Source organism: Buteo buteo, chromosome 6 (genome assembly GCF_964188355.1).
Source record: "Buteo buteo chromosome 6, bButBut1.hap1.1, whole genome shotgun sequence".
Taxonomy (NCBI): domain Eukaryota; kingdom Metazoa; phylum Chordata; class Aves; order Accipitriformes; family Accipitridae; genus Buteo; species Buteo buteo.
This window is the reverse complement of record NC_134176.1, coordinates 16,770,119-16,795,429: the sequence shown is the minus strand read 5'-3', so window position 1 is coordinate 16,795,429 and position 25,311 is coordinate 16,770,119. Positions and strand designations below refer to the sequence as shown.

Genomic DNA, 25,311 nt, shown 5'->3' with positions numbered 1-25,311 from the left:
TTGGATCAGAATATGACTCTGGTAACTTGTGCAGGGAGTGACTGAAAGAGCACAGGCTGGTTGCTCATCACCATAGAGTGGTCACTAAGGTAACCAGTGGCACAGAAGGCTGAGACATGCTGCCACTAGATTCTCACCTAAAAGCTTTGAGGTTTCATTTCCACGCTCGTGGGAAAGCCCATTTTGCATGCACCACTCAACTTTAGCCCTTTCAGTCCTATCCCCACTATCTTTTTCATGGCAGAGACTTTTTTTTTTTTACCCAAAACTCTATTCCTAATTTTATCCAACACTGCTTTAGCAGTTTCCACTGTCAGTGCCATCAGACCTAGTTGCTACAGCCTTACCCATGTAAACATTATAAGAACTTAAAAATGTGTTAAAATGTATACACACATTCCTAGAAAAAACTGAAAGACTAAAGGGTGCGTGATGAAAAAATAAAAACTTTATTGAAATATTGTAGTACCAAGTTTAAAAATACTAATATTAAAAAAAAATATAACTAAGATTCTCCATAACAATTCCATCTACTTTACAAATATATTGATGTGGGCAAAACGCTTAATTTTTACTTGGAGAAATATCTCATACAGTTGAAACTCACGTGTGATGACACATGCTTAGTACTATCCGTCTTCTGCCACAGAGGAGAACAAATGGCCAGTACTGTTTATTAAAGTTGAGGCAAGTTTTTGTAACATGAGATGCATTTCTCAAAATGACATAGAAAAATAACTTACTGTAATTTTTTTTAAACTTTTACATATAAAGAGATAAAGGAATTCAAAAATGCTAAACAAGAACAGATGTAATCGCTCTCAGAGGCAACAAACATTCAGTTACTACAGCCTGCCATTTTAGCGAAGTGCATAACTCGGGGATCACCAGCCGCCAGACAAGAGCTGCCAGAGCCCTCTCGTGGACACAAAATACATGCTAATCGGAACTTTTCTTGCCTGACAGCAACTGCACGATCTTAAAACAAGCTAAGCCAACAAAAGCACTCCTGTTATCACAACTATAGCCAGAGTATGCCAGTAGAACTTAACTGGGGCACAAGAATCCTTCTTACAGGCAGTGTGCCCTGGGGTTTTCCCACGGTTATGGAAGACCAGAAGACATTTCCAGCTTTTTAAGTAAATTACAATTTCTACAAATTACCATACCAAGTTAAATCAGAAACTCAGAGCCCAGGACCCTGTTTCTGCAACACTGGTCAAGAGCGAATGCACAGGAAGCGAAGAACAGGACATGCATATAGTTATAATCCCAGTCCCTAGCTTTCTATGGCTCAAGACTTCATTCAATAACAGTATCTTTGTATTTAGCAGATTGATTTTACTTTCTAGAGTTTGCCCAGTCCTTTCTCAAGCCTGTGAAAGCTTTTGTCATTCATAACTCCTGGGTGAAAAGAGGCAAGAGGTTTTCTCATTAGAGGTAATATTTCTCAGCTCTGTATATAAGTTAGATGTATATAAAATTATGCTTCCTCTGTAATACTGGAAGACTCCAGCACCATTACCATCTGCAAATAAGCGACAAGTGTCTAAGACTCTGGTCAGGCAGAATAGTTGCAAGAAGCTCGCTTATCCCAAAGAATAATTCTAATCCTCTATTACAAAGGTCACACTGCATGTCCTTGCTCCAGGACAGCTTCACAATTCACAAAGCAGAGTGTTACTACAAAGAGGCATATGTTGAGATCAGTGTCATTAAGAAGCAAGCTTGAAGTCTCAAGACTGTCTCATTTAAAGGTCCACACTCAAGCTTGAACATGATCTTCCATTCTATTTGTTAAATGTGGGGCTCAGACATTTTTTCCTTTATTAGCATGACCTCTCTCTGCCAAAGGCATCCTTACACCATCTAAGTCAAAAAGCTGCCTTAGATCATGTAGATCACCCACCAGTTAAACTGACTTAGGTAATTTCATACATAGTCTTCGCCTCTGTCATTTATGAAATGGACCATTTATTTTAAAGCTAACACAAACACCCTCATGGGAATATGCTATAAATCCATAAATATTATTTAATTACCCATCTAGTTCAAAACCAAACTTGCATAGAGGTCTCTAGATTAGGTCCAAAACAGGAAGTTAGATACAGTTCAGACTCCAAAATGTCAATTTCCCACAGGACCTGAGTTTCTACACCAGTAAAACCCCCATAGCACTTCTACGGTTCTGCTGCTTGTTGCACTTTTTCAAACTAGCACACCTTCAAAATAAGCAAGAACTTTTCACAGACATTTCTTCAGTGTTCAAAATTTAGGCATCCCACACAAGTTTTAACTGTGCAGTCCAGAACTGTAGGTACATTTTAAGCATTCTTAATACTCTCAAAACTAAGGATATGTTGGTGCTGCCAGATGCTGCCTTGATGGTATGCTGAAATTATTTACCTGGCATGTAGAACAGCTGGAGCTCAAGCCATCCCACTAAAAAGCTTCAAGAGACAATAAAACCATCTAAGTAGAGCTCAATCGTTAAGGGGCAATAAGGGACTTCACTTCCAGGCACTATCACAAGTCAGAAAGACACACAGATATCTGACTTGGACAGGAAGAGGTGTCCCGTTCTGATAAGCTGAACTGAGACTTTTCTTCTGATCTTTCTCACCAGCTAACTTAACCCTCACCTTTTTAAAAAACAAACAAAACAACTTTCTGCTGACAGTATCATTCTTAAATGTCTACCTTCTTGTGCACTGTGTAAGAAGCTCAAACCACCAATTTGTAACTAGTAATTCTGTTCAGCAGCAAAATGCCTGGAAGTAACCTAATTTGTTACTATGAGCATTTAAGCCCTGCAGTTTGAATACTGGTGCTTTTATTACTGTTTTCAAAATGAGGTGACAGGTCTTCTAACAGGAACATCAGCAAAATGTCAGGAGTCTTATGGGAGTCCCATTAATACTTCTTCTGAACAGATGATTTAAATCATTATCTGGAAAATACAAGAAGTTTCACTTAGACTGATAGAAGACTGGACCAGGTAACAAATAATTATCTCTTTGTTTCTAAAGTGTACATGGGCTAATTGTTCTAAGCCTTATCAGTAGGGAAAGGTGTTTATCGACTAAGAGAGTGCTGCATGTTGCACAATCCAAAAGCATTTGACCACACTAAATATTTTATTAAAAAGCATTCTGTAAAGCTTAATATTATCTCACAGGCCAATCTCACAAAACCACAGTGAGTAACTATAAATTCAGGTACTTTTATTTAACCCAGTACACAGACTTCAGAGAAGCTTTCTAAAATTTATAGCAGTTTTTCAGTGTTCAGCAGATGTTACTCTATTTGCTAAACAATATCAGACTGCAAAATTGCTCTTACTGTTGATGGATCAATAATGACATGGGATAAGTCATTATCTCCGTGGCAACAGAATCATTAACTGTTAGAGGAATATTGCGCATGTTGCTGCTGCGACTCTTACAGGCATGCCTCGGCTTCCTCACGCAGGTGCTCTCTCTGCAAGCCTGGTATGCCCAGAGTACTAACAACCAAGGGCATCTCTTGGACTACAGAGGATTAAACTACAAATGTGGTTATGTTATTCCAGAAGGAACATATTCTCACAAGGGTTTATTACACTTCAGTTTGATGTCCTTATTTCACTTATAATTTCTAATGAACCACATCCTTGTAGAAATAGCTAGAATGAAATTCAGGAAGGCAAATACTGCGAAGTTCTGTTCATAGCCCGACTTTTTTTTGAAAGAAAACATTTAGTTGCCTTTAAGAATAGAAAGATCTCTTTCTTTTTACTCAATTTTATTTTAATTCCCCTCTGACTCCCCAGGATCTTAAAGTGTCAGGAGTCTTTCTGCTAGATTAAAACAACAAACTAGACCACTTGGGCTATGACGCTTGTCAAGCCTCTGTATGCCGTAGCAGTTCAACAAATAAAAAACCCCACATTTTTGCTTTGCAGAATTTACTGAAGTTTTATCTAGCACGAACTGGGTACTATTTTTTGTTACCATATTGCACAACCTTGCACCATGTTAGTCACAACAAATAAGCCACAGAAAACAGTAACTTCTCTGTGTCTTGATCAGCCTCGATCTGGCTTCTGATGTTCTGCTGAATACAAAACATACTGACACACACAATGCACAGTGTTCATCAACAATATGTGAACTTTTCCTTTAGATTCATAATAGAAATTATTTCTTCATAAATACATATGTTTTCAAATACCGCAGCAACACTTTTTTTATTCATAAGCTATTCACATGGGATGACAAGCTGCAAGTTTGCCACAACTTCCTTTGGAATGTGTTCTAATTAAACTTAAATAAAAGGCAACAGAAGTGATGCCTGAAGGTGGTTTCATAGAAAATGAAAAATGAGTTGTCATTCAAGTATCAGCTGGATTTGACAAAAATCAAGAACTAGCAAACAGTCTTCTGAATGCCGAAGACAAACTGGTCCTGTTTGTAAAGCTGTCACGTGAGTGGAACTGGGTGGAAAAAAAATCATTTTCCTTACAAACACAAGCAATACAAATTGCCACCAATATACCACAAGTCCAGATGCTAGAGCTGCAGTGTAAATTAATACTCAGAAATACACCTTGTTATTTGTGAGAGACTCTGGTTTAGCACAGAGGAAAACGTTCCAACGCTTTCTTCTACTTACGGGATGGACGCGGCTGCTGTAGGAGACCTCCGCGCTCTGCTCCAAGTTCTTGCAAACAATCCGGCGTCTGCCCGGGAGCTCGAAGTTGCCCGCGCACGCCGCCATTTGCGGGACGCCTTCCACATTCCGCGCTTCCCCGCCTGACGCCGGGCCCTTCCGCGCGTCCGCCAGCGCCAACCGCACCAACCCCCCCGCGCAGCCCGCCGGCCGCCCCACCGCGCTGCCCCTCTCCGGAGGTCTCGCTGCCGCCCCCGCCGCCGGCTGCGCCAGGCTCAGGCCAAGCCGCGCGAAGCTGCCGGTGGGTTCCTCGGCTCTCCTCCCCTCGCACTAAAGCCAAGCGCGCAAAGACCCGCTAGTCCTCAGGGACACCGACCGCCTGCTTCGTCCCATTAAGTCAGCCAAAACCCAGCAAGCGACTGCGGTCAGGCCGGAGACACCCACAGCTGCCGAGGAGGCAGGCAGGCCCAGCCAGCGCGTCGCCAGCCGCCCCCAGAACGCCTCGGCCGCCTCCTCCGCCTGCCGCGGCAACAGCAGCTGCCGGCTGCAGGGCGCTGCTCCTCCGCGGACGCGCTCCCACCGCTGCAGCCCGCGCATCTGAACGCGCCTCGCCACCGAAGAGCTCCTTCCACCCGGCGCGGGCCGCCGATACCCCACGGCAGCCTGCCCCTCCGCAGCCCCCTTCCCCCGCACTTCCTTCAGCCGCCCACACGGTTCTGACTGCCGGCTCGCCCCCCAGCCCCAGCCCCAGCCCCAGCCCCAGCGAGCTCCCCCCGCAGCCTGCGACGCCAAAGGGCCGGCGGGATAAAACCCGACCCGACCCCGCGGGCAGGCAGCGCCGGCCCATCCTCCGGCTCCACCGCAGCCGCGCGCCACCCTCACGGCTCCGCGCGAAGCCGCCGGGCCCGAAGGGAGCGGCCGAACACGGCGGCGGCCGCCCCGCGGGCCTCCCTGCTGTGCCCTGCCGTGCCGCGCCGTGCCGCCCCCTCCCCTTTCCCTTTCCCTTCCCCACCGTCCCGCGGGGCGGCTCCACGCCCCGCGGCACATCGTCCACCCCCCGCCGCCGGTCAGACGGAAAGCGGCCGGGGCGCGCCGGACCCCGCCGCCGCGGCCGCTACCCGGAAGCGGAAGGAGTTACCGCTAACCACGCGCCCCCTGGGCCTCCCCAGCAAAACAGCGCGCCGGGGAAGCCTGGCCAATCGCGTCCGCGGAGAGGGCGGGGTTAACCAAGCGGCGTTAGATTGACAGGCGCTCCTCCCAACACAACTGCAGCGGCGCGGTTCCCTCCACAAATAGGGAGGCTACCTGTAGCCTCGGGGTTGCCGGGCGGGACAAGGCTCGCTGTTGTCTTCACGCTACTGGCCGTCGGCGCTGATTGGCGGCTGGCTGCGCCAACGCGGAGGGGACTCTCCCCCGCGACCTCGCCCGCTCTCCGCCAACAGACGGCCGCCGCTGGCTCGGGGCCGGCGGAGCGCGGCGGGAGCCGGCAGTGGGCGGTCGGGGCAGCATGAGCGGGGTGGTGCGCGCGGCCTGGCGGTTCGGCGCCGCCGCCGCGGGGGGCCGGGCCGGGCGGCCGCTGAGCCAGGCGGCCGGCGGGGGCGGCGGGGCCGAGGCCGAGGGCAGCGGCAGCGGTGGCTCGGGGTCGCGGGAGGCGGTGGAGCGGCTGGTGCGGGCGCACCCGGTGGTGGTGTTCATGAAGGGCAGCCCGGCGCAGCCCCTCTGCGGCTTCAGCAACGCCGTCGTGCAGATCCTGCGCCTGCACGGCGTGGAGGACTACCGCGCCCACGACGTCCTACAGGACCCCGACCTCCGCCAAGGTCAGCGGCGGCCCCGGGCCGGGCCCGGGGCTGGGGCCGGGCGCGGCGGCTGCCGGGGGTCGCCTTTGGGCGCCGCCTCCCCCGCTGCGGGGGATTGCGTATAGCCCGAGCCGGCCCCGGGCTTCTCTTTGTGAAACGCCGCTGTGACGGGGCAGAGCCAGGACCACGAAGTCCCGGCTTCCCTCTCGGAAGGGCCCCCGGAGGCTCCGGCGGGTGTAACCCTGCCGGCGGTCGGGGCTGCCCGGACGCCTCGGACCTCCTGCCGGGCTCCGGGTGGCAGCCCCCCGCCGCTTTTCACAGAGTTAACTTGCTTTTGCTCCCTTTCTTGGTTTTTTTGGTTTTGTTTTGTTTTGGGTTTTTTTTGGGGGGGGGGGGGTTGGGTCGGTTTTATAAGCGGGCCCACGTCCCGGGGCTGGGGGGTTTGCGGAACTTGAAGCGTATTACAGAGGTGTGCCTGCCTGGACGTCTCCGTCTGGTTTCTGTAACCCATGCTGTGTCCGAGAGTGTCTTAGTTATCAGCAGAAGGCAGTTACGCTTATGGGGTAGCTCTTGGAGATCGGGCTTTTCGTGCTACGCTGCCTTGCCTAGCTAATAGATACAAAGCTGCCTTAAAAGACCCCTAAAATACTTCATTATCAGATTTCATCCTCCCTGTGAACAGTATGGTGAAATTTCATGAATGGCTTGGACTTGTACCGCTTGATTCCCTGCTGGCGCTGCCTGCTGGGGATCTTCTGATAACGTGCAAGATTATGCTAATAATTTGCACAAGAAGTATTTAGTAATAGTTTCACCATTACTGCTCAAGTGGCAGGAGCTATTCTATATAAGGGGTTTTGCCAGTTGTAGAAAGCTAGTATGCTATTCTCATAATGCTTTTCTTCTTTCTGTCTTTGATGTGCATAGCTGACTGTTGAGGTTTTACATGTTTGAGAAAGTTTTAAAACAAACAAACAAAAAATAATAGTATGTAGTAATTAGTCTTGCAGGTGCATGGCATTAACAGTTCTTGTCCAGAATCCACTAAAATGTGCTTTAAAGCCACATACTGGCATGTATCAGGTGAATTCCTTCTGTGTTTTTGGAATCATCCGACTAATACAGGGTTTTGTTAGCTTTTAGCTGAAAGGCTGATTCTTCCAATCCTTGCTTGCTTTTCAGTTCACAGGTATAATAGTTGGTATGGTGTAAAAGCTTAAATACTGGAATTTGGATGTGATGACGTTTTTTGTTAATGAATGTTGGTTTTGTTCAAGTAAATCTTCTACTGCCTTTGGCAGGTGAGCAAATCATGGTAGTTTTCTAAATTTTATTTACATATCTGAATTTATTAATCGTACAGTTTACTAGAACAAACTCATAAACTAAAAAGGAGGAAATAAAACCTTGAAATCAAACTATCAGCATTTCACTTTTGGTTGAGAGGGCTTTTGTGAGCCCTTGGAACGGGCAAGGAATTTGTAAGTTATAGCCTCTGGGGAGCTGACCATGTGAATATGTAATATTTTCTTCCTATGTAACAGGAACATCTCCCTTCTGAGCACGTTAATTTTTTCCTCCAAATGAACTCTGGCTTGTGCTAGGTGATCCGAGAGGTTATTGCCCTCCTGGCTACCTGAGCTTTAAATTAAAATCAGTGGTTTGATCCAGACTGTTTGGCTAAGCCAGTAACAGAGCGTACACTTGCACAATATCCTGCTGGTTCTCAGGTGCTTAAAGAAGTTGTTCTGTTCCCTTCCATGCATCAGCTTTGGCACTGGTCCAACTGCACGGAGAGCCAGCTCGATTTATTAACTGGATCACTGGGCGTGCGAGTTGAACTAGCTTGTTGTACTGTGAGGTGAGTGCCAGAGCCAGCACCAGGGGTGGAGCCTTGAAGAGTTGGGGAACGACATCACTACCTTCAAGGCCAGTGGGCTGTTGTACTGCTTCAGCTGTATTACCTACTGCACCCTAAAAAGCCAGTATGTGCCCGCTTCTGCAGATGGCAATCTCTAACAGAGGAGAGGGCTGCTGGAAGCTGTAGCTCTTTAAGTTGCCAAGTATGATTCAGCAGTGGCTGCCTGAAGGCCCTTTTAGTCTCCCCCAGGATCTGGCCTCAGGTGCTGAAAAGTTAAGATATGCAGCTTGTGACGCTTTCCGAAGTCCTCTCTGTGAACATAATCTGCATGCATGCGTGTGGGTTTAGCGAGGGGATGCTGAACCTTTAGCTGTGAAAATATCAAATACATCAACTACAGATTGATCTGCAAGGAGATTACTGTATGTGAGCTGGTCACCAGCTTTGTATTCACCTGAACATAACTTAAATCTTTGCATATATGTATGCTTATACATTTGTAGTAAGAGCAGGCTGTTGGAGAGATGGTGATTCAGGCATGTTTGAAGTGCTGATTGGTTTCTTTCCTGTATCCATTGAAACACCTTATTTTCAGGTTGTTATAGTTTGATTGCTGAAACTTGCCCTGCTCTAAAATATGGCAAGCTGTAAAACCAGAACAATTCCCCTACTTGCCTCTTCACCTAAAAGCACACTCAGATCTGTGAAGCTAAACAGTACTAACTAGTGCCAACTAAACGGCACTTCATGTGATTTTTCTGAACTTGAGCTGAGGATATGCTTCCCTGACACAAATTCTTCCTTATTAAAGCTGGTTTAAGAGACCTCGGCCCTCTCTTGGACTCCATGGCAATTCAAGTTTCTCTAAGTTTGCTCTTCCAGAAGTGATCTGCTCTCAGCTGATGGACAGCATTAGGCTGGTTCAGGTCACTAAAGTGGCAGAGAAGCTTGGCATTACATACTGGAAAAGTGGTGGTTTAAACTGTTGTGGTAGTTCACCCTCAGATTATTTTAATTGTTGCTTTACATTACCTAAGTATGGGATGCTGCTGAGAGGGTGGTCTTGATCCTTCCTCTGGCCCTTGGGCTAGCTTTCCCTCAATCATACTTGCACCAGTACTAACGATCTCCATGAAAATGTGTTGCTTTTCTAGAGAAAGTGTGGTAGGAGTGAGAGTTGTTGCTTGAGTCAGTTCTCTGATGTGGCCCGTCATTGATTAGTGCTAATGCTGGCAAGAGGGAGGCTGAGAATTGGTAACTGGAGTTGGGGAAATGGGGTGGGAGTGCGCTAGGTACCCCTTTCAGTAGCAGTTTGCACTGATTCTGGTTTCACAGCCAAAGTGTACTAGCTCAGCTGTCAAACTCTAAACTTGATCTGTGGAGTGTGGTTTTACAAAGCAAACAGCACTTCAAAGCAGAAGCTTTGTTAACCTGCAGGGAGTGGGAAGGAAATCCCTTGGGGTGTCTGTGCTGCTGAAGGATCCGTCACAAAAGTGCATCCGAGGGCAGCAAGCATAGACCAGGCTAACATGCTTTAACACTACTGAAATAGGATCAGTAACTGCTCTGCTAAGCTAGGAGTTGGTTAGCCAGTTCAGGAGGTATTCAATTTGTAATCTAGTTGAGCCCCAGCACGAAGGCTTTTAAAGCAGCTTGTCTAATACATGAAATGCAGCATACAGAGAAACTAAGCCTGATAGTATTCGTATTTTTATCTGAAGTTGGATAGATCCTTGAAAGTACTACCAGCACTTGCATGTATGTGCAGCTGGGTCCTTGCAGAAAATAGTTCTGTGAAAGAATGATTGGTGTAAATATTACCCTGGAACGCTTATTAGCAGTAGGTTTATTATGCAGAGCCCTTGGTTCTCAGTTCACGTTTAGCATTACAATATCTTAACAAAAACAAACCCTATTTCATATCTGCAGTGGCCCCTTTGAGTGGGGTTATCTTTAAGCATGCCTTAATGTTGGGACTCACTTTTTCATTGCGACTATTATGGGTTAAAAGATTTTTAGGACAGTTTGAGCAGTTCTGAGTGCTCAAAAGCCAAGGAGTGTTAAAGAAAAGTACCGATAAACACAAAGTGACATCAAAGCTTATACTTTCTGCAAACTGTATTTAAACAACTGAGAGAGGTTTTAATGAAATACTAAGGAAGAAGTTACAGGAGGTGATGCTGGAGATTAGGTTAGATGGTTACGGGTTCCCTTTGGTCTTGATTTATATGCTAAACTTGCTGGTTTGGACTTTTGAAGCATTAATTTTCCATGCACAAAATCTGAAGTAAAAATAAAATCTCCTAGCTGATGTTGTACTTCATGGTTAGGAACGCTTTGTCACAACAAACTTTTTTTCTAGATTACTCTTATTTTAGTGTTTTTGTTTTTTTTTTAAACACACTGGTATTTGACTAAGGGGAATTATTAGGTCTATTTCATCTTTTATGCATTAAAATCATAGTCCTATTGCATATTTATGCACTTATGCATTAAAAAAGGAAGTGTATTAAGTTCCAATCAAGTAAACATAATTTGCTTATATGGCTATTTTTTACCTCAGATATTTTGGTTTTTACCTTTACAGTCTTTATAGAGGCTAAAATGTTTTCCAAGGGGAAAGCAAATTCCCTTGTGTTTTCTGCTATACAGGTCTAATACTTGCTGTTAGTACTTTGACAGCCTACGCTAAAGCTCACACATGCTTGTTTAGAGGGTTGACTTCCAAGGTGAATGGGCTCTGATCTGAAAAGGCACTTCTGTTGTCTGTAGGCTTAAATTTGCTATACAGGCTTTCGTGCCTTTAGTAGAAAAATTACAGGCATTACATATTGAAAAACGTATAAAAATGTTGAATTCAAAACTTGGCATCTAAGCAAGTGCTGGTGGACTTGGTATAAGAGCATGCAGATGTAGAATTTAACTACTTCCTCTGCCATAGAAATAATGGCTTTGTGTGAAGGGTCATTTAAAAAGTGGCAAATTAGATATGATTCTTGTGTGTAATTTCTTGCGTGATGTCTTTAAGTGCAAGTTGGGATTCAATTTATACCAGCTGATCAGTTAATATTTTTGGATGGTCTACATTTGTCTTCTATGAAGTATAGTTTTAAACTTTAATTCTGTACTTCGTAATTGTGACTTGAGCTCTGTTTTGTTTAATGAGTACTTTTAAAGAGACTTCAGCCTTTGTGCCCCTCCCATGGGCTATAAGGTCTGGCAATGAAAGATAAAGCAATTTGAAATTCATAAGGCTTCTAGAGGGGCGAATATATCTTGCAATTGAAATTGCAGTAGTAAGTATAACTGTATGAATTCAGTAAGAACATAAAATATTTTAAAGTACCTTTGGGAAATATAAAGGATAACTGAATGTAAACAGTTCTCAGTATTTTTCAATACTTCTTATTTCTTTAATTGATTGAAAAATCCTATTTGCTCGTTTCCTGGGAGGGAAAAGAGATGCTACCTTTTCCTAGCTCCTGTTTGAAGTCAGTATAGGAGCTGACTCCATATCTTTCAACCCACATCTTTGAGCTGGAGTGAGAACCAAACCTAACTTTATTATGATAGTGCTCCTGTTACATAGATAAATTTTGCCTCAATGGGCGAAAAATGAAAATACCAGTAATACTGTCAGATAGAAGCAATGTATTCTGTTTAAAATACCATTCTATTTGGAGATGGGGGGAAAACCTTTAATTTTTTTTTTTTCTTATGCAGGAATAAAAAACTACTCTAACTGGCCTACCATCCCACAAGTATACCTCAATGGTGAATTCGTTGGTGGCTGTGATATACTCCTCCAGATGCATCAGAATGGAGATCTTGTAGAAGAGCTGAAGAAGCTAGGAATCCGTTCAGCACTTCTGGATGCAGAAAAAGACCAAGACAAAAAGTAAAGATAAGCAAAAAAAAGATGCTGTGACGGGAATAAAGCAAATCTTCGATAAGAACTTGTTACCAGTAAAGCCTTACGTACTTTAGCTCAAAGCAGGCATCTTTTTGAACTGACACTAAGATTTCTCTGTGAATGTCTATTAGCTCATGGTAAATGTAGTGATCTTGGTATTTTGATTTATGGATATTGTGAAAATTTGAGTATAACCACTGCACTGTAAAGCGTACATTTGTGGAAATCTGTGTTTTAAAAAAGTTCACTTCTAAAAGCATTCTCTTCTTGATTGTGGTGGGAGTAAACCAAAATAACTAATAATATTTTTATGGATTTTGAGTACGTGTTTATCTGGTCTTTGATACATGAACCTACGCAAAGAGCGTTTGCATTCCCTTGTTCCTCTTGAAAAAGCATTAAGTAATTGTGCATCAGTTTTGCTGTATAACTCCTGGTGATAAGACTTCCAGAGAGCCTATAAAACTTCTAATCACATATGATATAGGAGAAAAAAAGATTATATGAGAGTGCATGAAATATACTTTTATTCCAAAGGGTAAAAATAAACAGACTTGTACAAATACATGTATAATGGTCATTATTACTTTGTAACTTTCTGATGGCTTTTAAAAGATTGCTAAGAATTGTGCCTAAAGATTTTATAAAACCTTTTCTACCTCTTGCAAAGTAGCTTTCCCCTCTGCTTATATACTTTGTGTATTGCAGTTCTGTGTCAGTGCTAAAATGTGCGAATTGTTTAAGGCTTCAGTATTCTAGCTTGAAATAGTACAGGACAATACTTCAGTTCCTACTGTAATCTTGTATTATTTGCTAGTTGCTAAGTTATCTTTTTATGTTTGTTGTATCTCCGAGTATTTTCTCCTGACTGCTGTGCTGCAAAGAGTATGGTCTTCAAACGTGGGATTAACAGATGAAATGTTTCATGTAGATAAGATGAGTGCAGCAGAGAGGCTACTGAATAGATAAATACTTCTTTGTGGAAAGTCTCTAAAGTCTTCAATACCTATCTAACCATGTTTCCCTAAGTGAAAGCAAATTATATTAACCAGTGTAGCTTCAGCTGTACAACAATACTGCTAAGGTTAAAAGCTAACCAAGCTGTTTCTAAGTGCAGTTTACTTTTATTAATATAAACAATTTGCATGTGAGTTAGGCAAATGATTGGAAATAAACTGTATTTTATGTTGATTTTCTACAGTAGTAGTTCTTTATTTTAAATGACTAAGGAAACTGATGCTACTTTTGATGTGAAACCTAAAATGTTTTCCACTGCATAGGATAGAAAATGTGTTAGAGAAAGGAAAAAATATGAATGGTCAGTAGAAGAGGAAGTAAGGACTGGATCTTGCAGACGAGAGAGGTTTGATGCAAGTTCCAGTTCTAAATCTCTCCTGTCCACTTGAGCAAGCTGTCCAGTGGAGAAACTATACTGGTACATTCTTCACAGAATTTGTCAAACTTGTTACAGTAAGCTTACTGTATAGTTTTAATGCAGTCAGTATCACCAGGATTAAATACAGTGTGTATGTTCTCTATGTATTCACTTGTTCATGACAGCTGCCCAGTGCCAGTAGAGGTGACTGAATGACCACTGAGTATGAATAAGTTACACTCAGAGGCATTCACTTGTGGCTGTTAGGCATGGAGATATGAGTGCAGGATTTTTTGCTCATATACCACATCACATTCATGGAATGAAAAGCTTTAGGTATAGATGAAGGTTAGTTCTGACCATTTCAGGGTTACCTCTTTTTGAATTCAAATTAAATAAGCTTTCTTATAGCTAATCTTTCATCAGTAGTTTTTGCCATTCTGAATGTAAAAAGATGTTTAGAAAAATAAGTGAATTTCAAAAGTCTTTGGTTATTTGTGTCAAAAGACCTATTGAAATGGAGGTACACAGTAAACAAAGAATAAGGTAATGAAAATTAAATTATTTTCTGCTTCAATGGTTAACTCTTGGTCTGGCTACTAAATAAATCTATTAAAAAACCCAAAACCCTGAATCTGCTGTTTCATAGAGCTCTATTCTTTATTCTTCTGCAAACGTTGAATATTTTTTGGTACCATCTGCTGGTAGTCTAACATAAAGGTAACTTTAGCATTGTCAGGTCTTCTTTCTCCACTAAGCAGCAACATTGTTCTCCCAGCATGAGTTCCTGCTTGTTGCAAAATTCCATGCAGGGACGGACGACAGGACACCAATATGATGATCAAAGTCGGCAGTTTATTGAGCCTAGCTGATCATTCTTATACAATTCTCTAAGTTCCTAAGAAGCTTTGATTGGCTGCTGCATGCAAGCATTTAGTGTCCACGTGCACAAGCATAAAATGTGATCGGTTATATTGACACTGTACACGCGTATAAACATAAGATATAGTTGGTTATACTAACTCTGTACACGCGCATAAACATGGGACATAATTGGCTATATTAACTAAAACATGCGAAACTCGTCTCAGTCTAATTGGTCAAGATAAACTGCCGAATTGAAGTTGTGTGTGCCAAGTTCCCTTTATGGTGGAATGCGCACCTGTGTTTTTCTAATTGGGATCTTTCTTTTTCTGTCTTCTTGTTTATTCTGTTCAAGGCCTTCTAAAGGCGTCTGGAATGCTCTTGTGACCATGAGCTACTTTCAGGCCCAGTCACTAAGTTCCATATAATTGACCCCTACACCTACTTTTACCAAATCTATAATTTTTTTTCTACTTTCTCTACTTCCTTCCCCTTAGACTTTTTAGTTTTTAATTATCTGGTTAAAATTTTACATAACACTATATAGTAGCGTTTATATCTATCCTTTGCGTGATTGGAATGTGTTGTGGTTGACCTAGTAAAAGCAACAGTGATACCATAAAGTTGTGTGTGACAAAGCCACAAGAGTGAGAATTTAAAATGTGATTTCTGCCTGCATTCCTGTATAAGCCATAACTTTCCAGGCTCTGTGTGCATGAGCGGTTGTTTTACATATTACATCTATATAAATGCTCATGTTAATCCAACTGCAATAAAAAATCACTGTCAAATTGTTAGACTTCAGATGCTTACAAAGAGGCTTATTTTGGGAGTTGACTGAGAGTATTTTCCCCAAGAAGCTAGTTCTGAGTTAGGTTGATCATGTTAGAAGATGGACAGTATTCTGCACTCTGCTTGTCGGCTTTTGCTGTCCCTCAAATGAGAGGCAAAAGGGAGCATGTGCTTCCAATCCAAAAGGGATGCCACTGCAAATGAGCTGATTTTTTTGAGAAAAAATCATGCCTCTCATTGATGAGAGGTTTGCACCTGCTTTTCTCGTGCTCTTTGGCAATGAGAGAAGGCAACTGGAGCCTGGGGTGACATCGGTGGATGTGCTGAGCTAATACTGGGGGGCTGGTGCTAGCTGGTGTGGCGGTGTGTTCCCCTCCCCCCAGTCTGACCTTTATTCAAGTGATAACCACCAGTGGCGGTCGTAATGGATGTGTCTGGTCATGGTGGATGTGTCTGGTTGTGATGGCCGCATCTGGCTCAAAGGGGATTCTGGGGAGACAGCTCACAACACAATAGCCAAGGGCTAATTTGAACAATGTACCCACCTAACCTCAGTGCTGGTCAATGTCCGACTCAAGCCAAATTTGGAAGAAACTGACATCTGTAGTCCGTATGTAAATATGACTTTAAGTCCATTATCTTACTCCATAAATAGTGGACAGCCCAGGGCCCCTTGAGCTCTCCTGCACAGCAGCAGGCTGCACACCAGGATCTCCCCTTGAGCAGGGACACCTCTCAAGGTTACTGCTCAAGGTTGAGAGAATCCTTACCGCGTCAGGTACTGGGTAAGTGATTAATGGCACGCTAAACCTTGAAATCCTGACTAAGTGATACAAAGGATTGATTGTGCACATACAATCCTTTAGGCATAAACGGTTGACCAAGTCTGGGAATAAGTCTGGATCCAGCCACACCTAAACTCCTCTCTGAGAAGGGGTTTAGAACACAAGGGCATCCTTTCTGAACCTCATGACTCAATGGGAGGGTCTCCCTGACAGTTTTGTCTGACCCTGTCCTCCAAGCAGTAAATAATCAAGTGTACCTTGCCATCGAATCTTGTTAAACCACGGTTGCATTTACTATCAAACTTTGTTAAATTGCTGTTTTGTATCGATAAACTTACTGCTACTTCTCGCTTAGGAGTGAAGTGCGTGACTCCATCCATGACAGCTGGAAAGGTCTATGAGTAGTCCTTGGTCGGGAGGATGAGCAGGGTTCTGTGGGGGAAAGGGTGACTTTTTTCCCTCAAGGAGGAGCAGCTTGTTACAGGAGGTGAGGGGAACCATGGGGACAAAACACTGGCACTGCTGCTTGTTCATCCCCGATTACTCTGCAATAAAATGGAGACCAAAGAGGTAATAGTGCTCTGGAACACAGCTCGGGAAGGCTGGCTGAAGTTGCTGAGAAGGACAGCCAAGAGCAAAGATGGGCAGCTGCCCTTGCCATCTTTGGTGAAGAAAGAAGCAAAGCTGCCTGGTCTTGAGTTTGGTCTGCCGGGCTAAGAATAAGGCAGGTGTCAGGGCTGTGTATGAACATTGCCACCTGCAGGGCTTCTACAGATCAAGGCTGGTTTTACAGAGCTGCCAGCTCCAAAATACCACATAGTCCTGTCCCCACTATTTGTGTTTTAGTGTGTTGTACCAGGCAGGCGTTCTGGCTGGCTGCTCCTCTGGCGAGATGCTGCTGGACTCATTTTGGCTGTATTGCACTGCTGAGGGCTTACAATGAGATGAATGCATGTAAACTATTATCTATGATTGTTACCCTATTATTATAGGATTGTAGTATGAATGTTTGCCAAACTGGAAGCCATTTTCATCATTATTTACATTTTATTCTGGGGATGCCCTTGGTGCTGCTGCTGTGGTAAAAGGCTGAGCTGAGTAGACCAACCTGTTCACCAGATCATAAATTAAGCTAATCCTTTGCATCTTCTAACACTTCTTGCCTCTTACACATAAAGCAAAGTGGTTTGATTTAAGCAAATGAGATTGGTTTTGGAATATGAACAATCTGCTGTCCTAAACCTTCACTGAAGGGGAGGTAGAGTTTCTTTGCTCTTCTTGAACTGGTCCGGGTGGGGAGCAGAGGGAAGCAGGTTACAAACACTTGTTACTGTGCTGCTAGTTTTGATTTGGGAGAATTCAAATCAGTTAAACCAAAAGTTGTTTTTCTGAGAAAACAAGCTGTTAACATCTTAATGGGTTACATGGTCAGTGTGTTTCTCAGCCCTAATGACCTTTTCCTTGCCTTAATTTTGCTAGCAAATGTTCAGATGGGGTTTATATTCTCCATTGCTTGTCCACTCTGAAAAAAAGAAGTTTATACAGTTGAAATGCTCTATTTGAAGTGCCTTTATTTGGGTCTGATGACATGGAGGCTTATTTTCATGTTCTGACTGAATTCTGTGATTCTCTTTAAAAAGTGGGCCAGAAATCTTTGGCAGGATTTTTCCAGGAGTCTGTCAATGCTAACAAAGTGCGTAGAAAACAGTCAAGTGTGGGAATGTGAAATCGAAGAATTGTACCAAGGAAAATGTCTCCTGAGCTGGCACCAAGAATCCCATCAAGGCCCTGTTAGTTCCTGCATCTAAGAAGGGCAATATTAAAAAGCAGAGCTGGCAGCCTGAGCAATAAATCCCTGTCTAATCTGGTTTGCATGCCCCTTCTGCAGAAAGCCGATCTTCCTACACAGGGTTTTTCAACATCTGTATTACAGGATTGTGTAAGAAAAAAACCCCACTCATTAGTTATAAGATATGCATTACCTGTTAAAGAGTCTCTGTGAGCAGTGGTGGAAAGACAGTAAGGAAGGTGTCGTGGTTTAACTGCAGCCAGCAACTACGCACCACGCAGGCAGCTGCTCTCTCACTTCCCCCCCACCCAGTGGAATGGGGGAGAGAATCAGAAGGAAAAAGGTGAAACTTGTGGGCTAAGAACAGTTTAATAGAACAGAAAGGAAGAAACTAATAGTGATAACAACAGTACTAAAATGACAATACTAATAAAAGGATTGGCATATACAAAACAAGTGATGCACAATGCAATTGCTCACCACCCGCCGACTGATGCTCAGTTACCTCCCGAGCAGTGATCCCCCTGGCCAAGTCCCCCCAGTTTATACGCTAGGCATGACGTCCCATGGTATGGAATACCCTTTTGGCCAGTTTGGGTCAGCTGCCCTGGCTGTGTCCCCTCCCAACTTCTTGTGCCGCTCCAGCCTTCTTGCTGGCCAGGCATGAGAAACTGAAAAATCCTTGACTTTTAGACTAAACAGACGAATGTTCAATTTCCAAAACCAATCTGCTGTCCTAAACCTTCACCAAAGAGGAGGTAGGGTTTCTTTGCTCTTGAACTGGTCCTGGTGGGGACGTTTCACTGGAAGTGAGGGAGTAGATCAGGAGCAATGGTGGTTTTATTTAGAAAGACCATAGTACCATATAAAATTCGTGGTAGTCATAGGGTGTGGCTGAGAGGAAGGTACAGTGCTGTACATAATCAACAAGCATTTGTATCTTCAGTTTCGAAGACCACTTCTTAATCAGACAGCAGAAGTGCTTGCAAGACAGCAGGCTGCTGGCTTGTGCTCCCTTCTCTAGAAGAAAGAAAATCTTTTAAGCATGACTTTTATTCTCAAATGATTTTAACATTTTAAGATCTTTTGAATCAGAGTAAATAAATGTACTAGGCTTCCTTAAAGATGGAGGGAGTCACTAGAAACTTTTTGCTAGCTGTTGAAATACATACTGTAATTTCCAAAGTACCTTGTTTACCTTAAATATGTGCAAGTGGTGATGGTTTGTAAGGACCTAAGAAGAATCCAAGGGCCAAGTTCAATATTAATTTTGAAACAGCTTTGCCAATTAAAGAAGTTAATTCTAACAAACAACAGAGAGACAATGATTTTTTTTTTTTAAATTGTTGCAGCTGTTCTACATAAAAAGCCATGAGACTGCTCCTACACATACACTGAGATGCTGGCATGTGTGTCTGTGTTTTTGTAGTTATATTTTGTCCCTTTTAACGTAAAGCTTGCACAGGGGGCTTACTTAGCATCTTTTAAAGATGAGTTTCTGTAAAATTTTACTTGGCATTTAACAGTGAATAGAGTCAAGAGGGGCTTTGCAGGAGTGTTGAATTAGAAAAAAATTAATTGAATTACACTTTTTTTGCTTGTTATATAAGCACATTCTTCAAAGCCTGAAGGATTTTATGTGCAATTTAGCCTCGAAACAGTGAGGTGGGGCGCTCGAATCTTCATTTTGCAGACTAATATAAACTGAAATAGAGGGAAGTGATTTGCTACTTGTACTATAACAGCTGTATATAGTTTTGGAGCCTTTACTCTTAAACCTATGATCTAGTGAGTGAAAAATACATGCTTTTACAGGAGTATCTCAACAAGGCTTTCAGAGCTTTCAAATACACACTACAATGACTATCTTTGAAATACTCCTTGTCAGACAAGACTTCCCCGTTGAATGGTAATACTATGAAACCTAATGTTTCTGTTCTTACCCACCATTTCACTTGTCTAAAATCTAAGCAGCTCTTCAAGTAGAGTTAGGGTTTGGATTTTTTTTTAGTTTTGGTTTAGGGTTTTTTTGCTTAAGGAAAATTTAGGTGTTTGCTGAGAAGCTGTGCTTTTTGATTACTTCAAAGATGCAGTGCTGCATGAAGACTGGGTACATATTCAAAGCTTCACAGCTTGGAAGAGATCAGTTTTAGGGCTGGTATTCAAGAATGTCTTGTCCTGCTGACCTTAAAAATACACAGAATCGGGGATTCTTCGGTATTTCACGTGCTTGCTCCTCTGTCTGTGATACTCCACGAGAGACAAGCAATAATATCTGAAAGGAAACAGGTGCGAGAAGATGACTGATACTGCCTGAAAGGAAGGCAAATAAACTAAAAATTCTCGGTGGCCCCAGAGGAAGGTTGCAGAGGGTCTCCTCGGGGAAATGCTCTCGGGTGGGGGGGGTTGAGCCGCCGGCAGCCGGGCGGAGTGGCCGAGGCCACCCAGGAGATGGTGCTGTTGAACCGGGGAAGCGGCGCAGCCCTGACCCAGAAGCCTCTTTCAATGCGGTCCTCCCTGTTTTCCATCTGTGTTGCATGTTATTCTTTGGGGTCCTCGCTTCCTCTCGGTTGAAGAAGGTGTCAGTGTTGAACCCGGAGCGTACGCCGGTCTGGTGCGTAATGCCATTCCCAGCCAGCCAGCCCGACGCCCTCGATGGAGATGACGCTAGCGCTTGAAGGCGATGTTTTTCCCCCGGACTGCGTGGCTGGCGAGATGGTAACGCCGAGGCGGGGAGCAGCTTCACAGCTCGCTGCCCTCATCGGAGCAACCGCCTGAGAAGCGCCGTGCCAAAGCCAACCGTTTGCCGGGTGCCCGCTGCGTCGCCGCGAGGGCTGGGCAGCGGCGGGCCCGCTCGCGGGGGCTCCTCGGGGACCCGCCGCCCGCCAACCTCCCCTCCGCCACCCGCCGCGGCGGCCCGTCCCCGCGTACACGTGTCTGGGCAAGGTAAGCGCGAGGGCGGCTCCCTCGCTCCACGGCGAGGACTCGAGCGGGGCCGAGCGCGGGGCGCGACGCCGTTTCGCCGCTGGCGTCCAGCGGGCGCGGGACGCGCGGAGCGGAGGTGCCGCAAGCACCCGACGGAGCGGTGCGCGGCTCCGGGCACCCTCGCCCCGTGTCTCCGGGCACGAGGCACCCACCTCCCTCCCGCGCCGGTGGGCCGCAGCGAGCACGTGGGTCTGCAGCCGGCTCGGGCTGGGAAAATTGGGGGCGGCGAAGGGGAGTTTGGGTTTCTGTCGGTCTGGGGTGTCTCAGCAGAGCGAGGGGTCGGATGGTTGTGGTGACGTTTTCTGTTGATTTGGTGGTTTATTAGCATCTTCTGGCTGGGTTCAGAGGTTTCAAATCTGGCCAGAAAAGAACAGCAGGAGCTGGAACAGGCCGGCGGACGCCCTGGCAGTGGCTGTAGCAGCACGAAGTCACCAGGCTGGGTATTTGCAGAATATTCAATGGAAGAGTTCAGTAAAGGACTTTTCCCCAGTTGCAGGAGGGCTTATGTCTCCGAACGTTTCTGCATGCGTGACTGGACAGTGACTGGGGTTTTATATGTGATAAAAATCAGGAGCTCTAATTCCCCAAGTCTTCTACTTGAGCTGTTTTCTAACATCTGAAGGGGTATTACCAAAATTAGGTCTTTCTACATTCAGGCACCGAGGCAGAAAGCAAGCCTACTGCAGGTATTTGAGTGGTTTACAAGGCCCCACTAAGTGCAGCCGCCTTTCTGCTACGGAGCCATTTTGAGTTTGTTGCACCAGCTCTCTGTGGTTGAAGTGACTGTGGCCACCAGCGGCAAAGTGGTCAGTGAGGAGTGAGCCATCCGTGGGGACGATGGCCAAACCACACGTGGTGTGGATCTACCAGGGAGGCCAGTGTTACAAGGATTTGAGGATTATGTCTGTTGTGCTGCATTTCATTTCCTCTCTTCCTAAATCATTAACAGCAATTCAATGGCCAGAGGCAGGCTGATTTCCCCCCCCCACACTCCAACTACTTGCAAACAATAAATGATTTAAAGCTCAGCTGACACTTTGTGGGGGCTTTTAATGCATGAGTAATCATTTGGCAGTGCATGAGGAGGGAGCTGGGTAGGGAGGGGGTTGAGGAACTCTGTTGTCCGGTGGTAATTAGGTGTGGCAGCAGCAGGAAACCAGAAGAAAATACTGAAGTAGTATTCTAACAATTTAGGAAGGAGCATAACAGAAATAAAGTAGCCTGGAGCAAGCCTGTTCAAATACCCTTGCTTTTCATGTGAACCTGAGGTACAGTTCAGCTCGCTCTGCTGAAGAACTGCCAAGTTTAAGGGCTGGGGCTGGATGTTGCTCAAGCCCAGGCCTCAGGAGTGAGTGCTGTGAGCAGGAGATGGTTTAGGGCTCAGGCCACGACTTTGACTCAATCAGCGTGGTCCTGCACCTCTCTGTCCCAGAAAGATAAGCTCTTCCTATGTATTAAAGGGGAGTCTCAGCAGGCACCAGACAGTAAGTGACTATTTTCTTTTAGGGACCATTTCGCACTGAACTCTTGGATAAAATAAAGTGCTAAGGATCGGCACGATGACTCAAACCTAGGAGACCTCTCTCCTCTGAGACCCCAAATCACTGAGCTATAGTGTCAGCCTTCCTTTCACCCCAGAAGCTCTGTGGTTCTTTCTGAGCCAGGAACCCTGTGCCAACAAGTGGGAAAGCGCGTGCTCTCGTCTCTCCTGGCGCCTGGTGCCCTGCCTGGTAGCTGGGTGCTTCATTTGAGATGGGCAATGCTGGCTTGACCTCCCTTGCATGCAGCCTTTTGATGTCCAGAAGCAAGTACTATAATGACTATGCTGCTGCAGAAAAGCAGCTGCTACCACCAGGTTTTTAATGACATGGATTACACACTCCAGGTTTGCCAGCTACTGCCTAGTTTCTGCCTTTGGCAGGTCTAAAACAGGGAGTAGGTGCCTTTGGTTTTTTTTTTTCAGCCTGGGCCAGAGCCATAAGTAGGTATGGAATTTCAGATCAAAATTCCCCCCTTTTTAGGTGCTTAAATCCTGATATTTTGTTCTTAATCTTAAGCAATATGCAGGAAGGAATTCAAGATAAGATTGCATCTGAAACTGCTAACAGACTTGTTAATCTAATATGGTCCAGTAGCTTAGTGGGAAATAAAGTACAGAAAAGTGACTGAAATTTGAACTTCAGAACCTCTGGGTTTTGGTCATGTTGACACAGTTAGTCAAGAAAGTTCCTGAGGGAAGACTACAGGAAGAAAACCCCTTAAAGATGCCATGAATTCCACTTAAGAACAATAATAGAGTCCAGAGGGCATGTATGTTGCTAACAAAAACAATACTAGGCAAGTAAAGAGGAAACCAGTACAGCTGAATGGCAAGGCTGGGGAGCTTTTTTGAGTCAAATGGGAATCCTTTCAAATTTAAAAATCTAAGCTTAGCTTTCCAATATATTGGTTTATTAATTAGCGTAAAGGCTAGATGAAAGGGAAATTGAAAAGAAATATGGTGGACTGCAAACAGCTAAAGGTATAAAATAAGAGTCCGTCAGGTTTGTCACTCAGAAGAGTTGGAATAATTAATTGGCAGTTCAGAAACTGGATCACTGAAGATTAAAGGCAGAAATTAGAGAAGATAAAGCCATTGCTGAGAATCTAAATTATTTCTTTGCATCACCCTTCAGCACAGAGAATATCAGAGCAATACCTACTGGGACTTGCTCTTTTCTGGTAATCAAGATGTGTCAGAAGAAGAGCTGGAACAAATCGATAATTTAAAAAGCAGCAAATCATCAGCTCCAGATGGTACATTGAAAAGTTCTGAAGTAGCTTAGTACAAAATAGCTGATCTGCAGCAAAAATATGCCTTCCCTAATTAAAAACAGCTATTTCGTTGGAGAAGTGGAGGGTAAAAATTATACCCAAAGTTAATAACAGGATTGAGATAATTTGAGGAAGCACACACTCTTTTTACCCAGACATACATTTCTGGTTTATAAACTGGTTGAAAACAGAATATAAAGTAGGAGGGAAAAAAAAGAAGGGGGGGGTGGTGGAAGATGGTGTCATGATAGGATCTAAAGAGCAAGATTTCTGCAAAGAAAAATCGTGTCTCATCATTAATCTGTCGTAAACCCAGCTAGGTCAGTCTTGTCATGGACAAAGAAGAAGCAACCACTGTAATTTAGATAAACCTCAAAGGACCTTTGGCCTATGTATGATACTGTGAATCAAAAAGAGGGGAGCTTGCTGTGTGTCTCTTGGCTGACGTGACCATGCCAGGCTGCATGTCGGAAAAGCCCTGACCATCCTTGGCATTTCCATGTTGCATCAGTCCCATGACTTGTTCCTGCTCTGTGATGGTGTTATCCCACCTATGTGATGCTGCTTTCAGCTGCCCTTGGAGGTGAGAAACCAAGAAAGGGGACGAGTGATCTGTTTCCAGCCTCTGAGAAAGGTCAGCCTCGGGTTGTTTGTGTGTTTGTTAGGTTTACTAGTCTGAAAAGGTGAATATTGTTGAGAAAGCTGACACATGGCTTTTAAATTTTAAGTCCTACAGAGGATGTAAAGGCCATTCTGGGGAGCTGCAGGAGGGCAGAAACTAGGAGTTGAGGAGCATCAGTGGCAGCTGTGGTGGGGAGCTCTGAGGTAGCGGCTTTGTGGTGGATGCATACGTGGGGAAAGAAAAACATTAACAAAAAGTTAAGACCCTCCAACTTGTTAGGTAATGCCAGGGACTAGCTGAATCCTCTTTACCACTGTCAGTGTCACTCACTAGAGGTACTTATAGTACTATTTTTTAAAAAAAGATATCTTGAATTAGCTATGTAACAGGAGGTATTTGGTACTAGGGAAATAGAAAGTGAACACAGCAAAGAATCTAACTTCAGAAGAAGAAAGAAGAGGGAATGTATTAATTCCCACCCCCCAATGCCATGCATAAATTAATTAGACACAGTTTCAATATCAACATCGTTTAACAGCATCCCTGTATGTTTCTATTGAATACTCTGGATGAGGTGAGAAGAAAATGTCATCAGAATCCAGATATTTACCCTTAACAATGTGGCTTTTTCTATCTTAATTTTATGCAAATTGGGATTATTTGTGGCCTCCTCATTGCGTTCTTTGTTCCCATGTGCTGCCACAAAGGTACCCACCTGCTTCCATGCTGCCAGCGAAGGCTGACAAACTGCCCATGTTACCTGGAAAAAAAATCTTAGTAGGATTCTGTTGAACAGGTTTTTTCTGGAAAAAAAAAGGCCAAAAAGCAAAAAAAACTTTAACAAATATTTCATGCCCAGACCCTTTGTTAGTAGAAATTAGCAATTTTCATCAATTTCAACCAGTGGTTCTTTGTTCTTTTAGACAGACAACAGAAGTACTACTTTCTTGTTTCCATTTCTCCTTTATCCTTTGTTTTTGCCTGTCAGTCCTCCTCCATTTCTTCTGATCTCTGCTTCCATGTATTCTTCCCTCATTCCTAAGATCTCCCCTTCCTTGCCCCCCT

General features: G+C 44.3%; 2 protein-coding genes, 1 long non-coding RNA gene and 1 other non-coding gene across 6 annotated transcripts in view; 2 read left to right on the top strand and 2 right to left on the bottom strand.

The window, feature by feature from the left end:
• Positions 1–430: 430 nt before the first annotated feature.
• On the bottom strand, positions 431–5,736 carry LOC142031961 (uncharacterized). Its single transcript, XR_012650681.1, has 2 exons — positions 4,654–5,736; positions 431–2,950 (listed from the first exon to the last, which is right to left on the bottom strand). It is a non-coding gene; the product is annotated as an uncharacterized LOC142031961 (long non-coding RNA).
• Positions 3,266–3,539, bottom strand: LOC142032483 (small Cajal body-specific RNA 13). The gene has a single exon (XR_012650845.1).
• A 357-nt stretch (positions 5,737–6,093) lies between the features above and the next one.
• Positions 6,094–14,229, top strand: GLRX5 (glutaredoxin 5). Its single transcript, XM_075029893.1, has 2 exons — positions 6,094–6,467; positions 12,031–14,229. The coding sequence occupies exons 1-2, from the start codon at positions 6,158–6,160 to the stop codon at positions 12,207–12,209; spliced, it is 489 nt and encodes a 162-aa protein (XP_074885994.1). The 5' UTR covers positions 6,094–6,157; the 3' UTR covers positions 12,210–14,229.
• Positions 14,230–20,320: 6,091 nt separating this feature from the next.
• Positions 20,321–25,311, top strand: part of TUNAR (transmembrane neural differentiation associated intracellular calcium regulator) — a 181,593-nt gene continuing 176,602 nt past the window's right edge. For all 3 annotated transcript variants that reach the window (XM_075031064.1, XM_075031063.1, XM_075031061.1), the window contains exon 1: positions 20,321–20,771. The gene's annotated coding sequence lies outside the window, so the exon portion shown is untranslated. The remainder of the gene's footprint in view (positions 20,772–25,311) is intronic.